Below are 2890 nucleotides of genomic sequence, written 5' to 3'. Positions count from 1 at the left end.
GTGTAACTGTAGGCACAGGAATTGCGATTGCTTGGAAAATAGTGGTCGATTTTGATTAGCAGGCTTGCAAGACATGAAAAGGCGTAGTTGGTAACCTGGGGGAAATTAGGAACCCTAGATATGAAACGTTGATGCTTTGAAGTGATTCAAGGGACGCTGATTCAGAGTTAAGATTGTCTGTCGAGGTGAATGCCCCGATGTCACCATTGGCACTGATGAGGGTGTGACTGTAGTTTCACAACTGGAGGCTCTCCTGCCAGTGGCGTGCGGATCATGCTGCGGTCATTAGAAAGAAGCCCAACCCTGTTGTCCTGACGCAGGTTCCACGGCTCGTATATAATAGTAGAACTAATGTTATCACCAATCAATGCATCTATATAAAATAAAAATCTCTTTCGGCCAAAACAATATAGAAGCAGATGTTTAATGTATAATTTTGTTGAATTGAGGTCCGCTTAAAGGGGGTGTACTGAAGATAATTTTTATTCGAATATCTGAATCATAGAACTGAACTGAGCCATGCTCAAAGCCCTTACCTGAATCGTAGAACTGAACCGAGCCCTGCTCAAACCCCCGGCTTCAGTTTATATATCTATATCAGTGCGCATAAGGGCCCAACATTCACAGTAAATGAGTAAAATGCCAGCTGCACACAGGCAAAAAAAAAGTTCGATAATTTTGATTCAGTCGTTTAAGATCCGAATAGAGAATCTTATATACGAGGACAGATGCACATCCTGCAAAGTTTTGTTCATGGCCATAGCATATAATTTTGTTACGATCCGAGAAGAAATGAACCCCACACACATCTAGTCCCGAAGAAACAGACGAGTTTTGGCTCAGAGCACGCAGTGGATTTCAATGCCTTCAAAGCGTTTAGACTTGTGGTTGATCATCTTGAGCCCGTCGCCACAACGCACAACCTCGACGCCCGTCAAGATGGTAAGGTCATTGACCACCATCTCATCATCTAGCCCGTGTAAAGGGTAGCCTGCTGCATTACATGGTGTGCGCCACTGGATATTTTGAAAGCTGGTGGCGATGCAGAACTTGCCTGAGCCAAGGTTGAGTAGGTGCCTCTGCCATGTCGACCACTTGTCGGACAACGGATCGAGATAGTTCCAGGTGCGGTGCTCCACGGGTGGCCAGGAAGACAGGTCGAAGGCACCCAGACAGTGGTGGGTGTTGCCGACGGCAGCATTGACGCCAAACCAGAGGCCAAGCTCAGGGACGTACTCCGCGGCGCCATGGAAGGGCAGCGCCCAGCTTCCAGCCTGCCTCCACTCACCTTTCACCGTGTCAAAGGCATAGGCTCCGGCGTCCACAGACGACACACACAGAGTGGTCTCATCGACCACCGCCGCCGCGGAGGGGTGGAAGACCGCTCTCCTGTGGAGGTCAGGCAGGTATGGTCCACGCATCGGCGGCGAGGGCAGATGTTGCCAGTGCCACCTCCGTTCAATCCCAGCGGATGGACCCCTGGCGGAGCCGTTCCTCCCGTACTCCAAGACCTCAAACAAGACATTCCTCGGTTCTTTGCTCAAGACATAGTGCTGTTCGTCGTCGTCTTGGCTCCCAGGCCTGGTCATGGACAAGGAGATTGAGTCCCTCTGTTTGCAGAAGTTAGTGTCGGGCATGGCAACGACGGCGTCTATGTCAATGTCGTACATCACGGCATTGCCGCAAGTGGGGGCGAACATGACACGGCCCTCTGCCTGCCCTTTGAGCAGGGAGAAGAAGTGAAAGTCCGTCGCGCCCTCCATCTTTGGCGGCGTCGAGAAGTTGATCTTGTGCTCGGGCAGAGGCTCCAAGCTCGGGATGGCCGACGGTAACCCCTTCTTGTTGTTACTCGCCTTTTCCGCGGCTGCTGCTGAGCGGTGGAAGAGATGCTGCTTGAGGTTGACCCGGAGCAGCGAATAAAATTTACAGCCGTAATCGCGCACTATCACGTTGGCAAACTCACGATTCATCGTCCTCGCCGAACTAACAACCCAGCGAGCTAGGCAGTAGTCGAGTATCCTGACTATCAAGAGATACGAGTTATACACCTCTAAAAGTTGTTGAAACCAAATATATCTGGATTAATCTCAGTAGAAAGTTGTTGTAACTTCTTACCTGCAGCAGCGGAATCAAATCCCGTATGCCTCCAATCCCAAAATTTACCTCTAGCTAAGACCCACCGAACGCGAATCAATTCTGAAAGCCCTGGTGTTCCTAGCAGGATGAATGGGGCAGACAGAAGGCGGCGGCGGCGGTGGCGGAGGAGGAGGAGGGGAGGGGCGGCGAGATTTATATGGGGGGCGCGGCGAGTCTGACGGAGACCTCTTTTTTTTTTTGAGGGGGTGACGGAGACCTCATATACAGCGCTTGACGCGGCCGCTGGTAAACTGGCGCTCACACGCCCTCTGGCATGGGCCGGCCCACCAAGCAACGTGCTTCGCTCCAGGTCGCGGTTCCTTCCTTTGTTCGCTCGCTCGCGATTTCAGGCTTGGTACGTTCGATCAACGGTTGACCGTTGATTGGTTGACCATTGGCTTTTGTAAGAAACAGTATCTAAAAAAGTTCGTGCATTTAAGAAAATGTTTGTGGCTTTGAAAAAGTTCGCAGATTTGAAGAAAAAATATGGATTTAATAGAAAAAGTTCAACACTTGAAAAACGTTTCTGAATTTAAAATAAATGTTCATCAATTCAAAAATTGTTCATGAATTTGGAACATATTTAAGAATTTAAAACATTGAATAAATTTTAATAGTGTTCATGAATCTCTAAAAATTATTCACGAATTTGAATTTTTAATTAATTTGAAAATTGTCCAAGAATTAGGGAAAAGTTCATAACAGTAAAATTATTCATATACTTTAAAAATGTTGAGGAACTTGAAAATTGATC

The 2890-nt window shown here is 48.2% G+C and overlaps 1 protein-coding gene across 1 annotated transcript; it reads right to left on the bottom strand.

Annotated features, from left to right (window-relative positions):
• Nucleotides 1–678: 678 nt before the first annotated feature.
• On the bottom strand, nucleotides 679–2287 carry LOC123107231 (uncharacterized). Its single transcript, XM_044529230.1, has 2 exons — nucleotides 2116–2287; nucleotides 679–2023 (listed from the first exon to the last, which is right to left on the bottom strand). The coding sequence occupies exon 2, from the start codon at nucleotides 1968–1970 to the stop codon at nucleotides 840–842; it is 1131 nt and encodes a 376-aa protein (XP_044385165.1). The 5' UTR covers nucleotides 1971–2023; nucleotides 2116–2287; the 3' UTR covers nucleotides 679–839.
• Between the last annotated feature and the right edge of the window lie 603 nt (nucleotides 2288–2890).

Source organism: Triticum aestivum, chromosome 5A (genome assembly GCF_018294505.1).
Source record: "Triticum aestivum cultivar Chinese Spring chromosome 5A, IWGSC CS RefSeq v2.1, whole genome shotgun sequence".
Taxonomy (NCBI): domain Eukaryota; kingdom Viridiplantae; phylum Streptophyta; class Magnoliopsida; order Poales; family Poaceae; genus Triticum; species Triticum aestivum.
This window is presented reverse-complemented; position numbering and strand designations above follow the sequence as displayed.

Coding starts and splice junctions, on each gene's coding strand:
- LOC123107231 (XM_044529230.1), bottom strand. CDS start 1,970: ATGAATCGTGAGTTTGCCAACGTGATAGTGCGCGATTACGGCTGTAAA.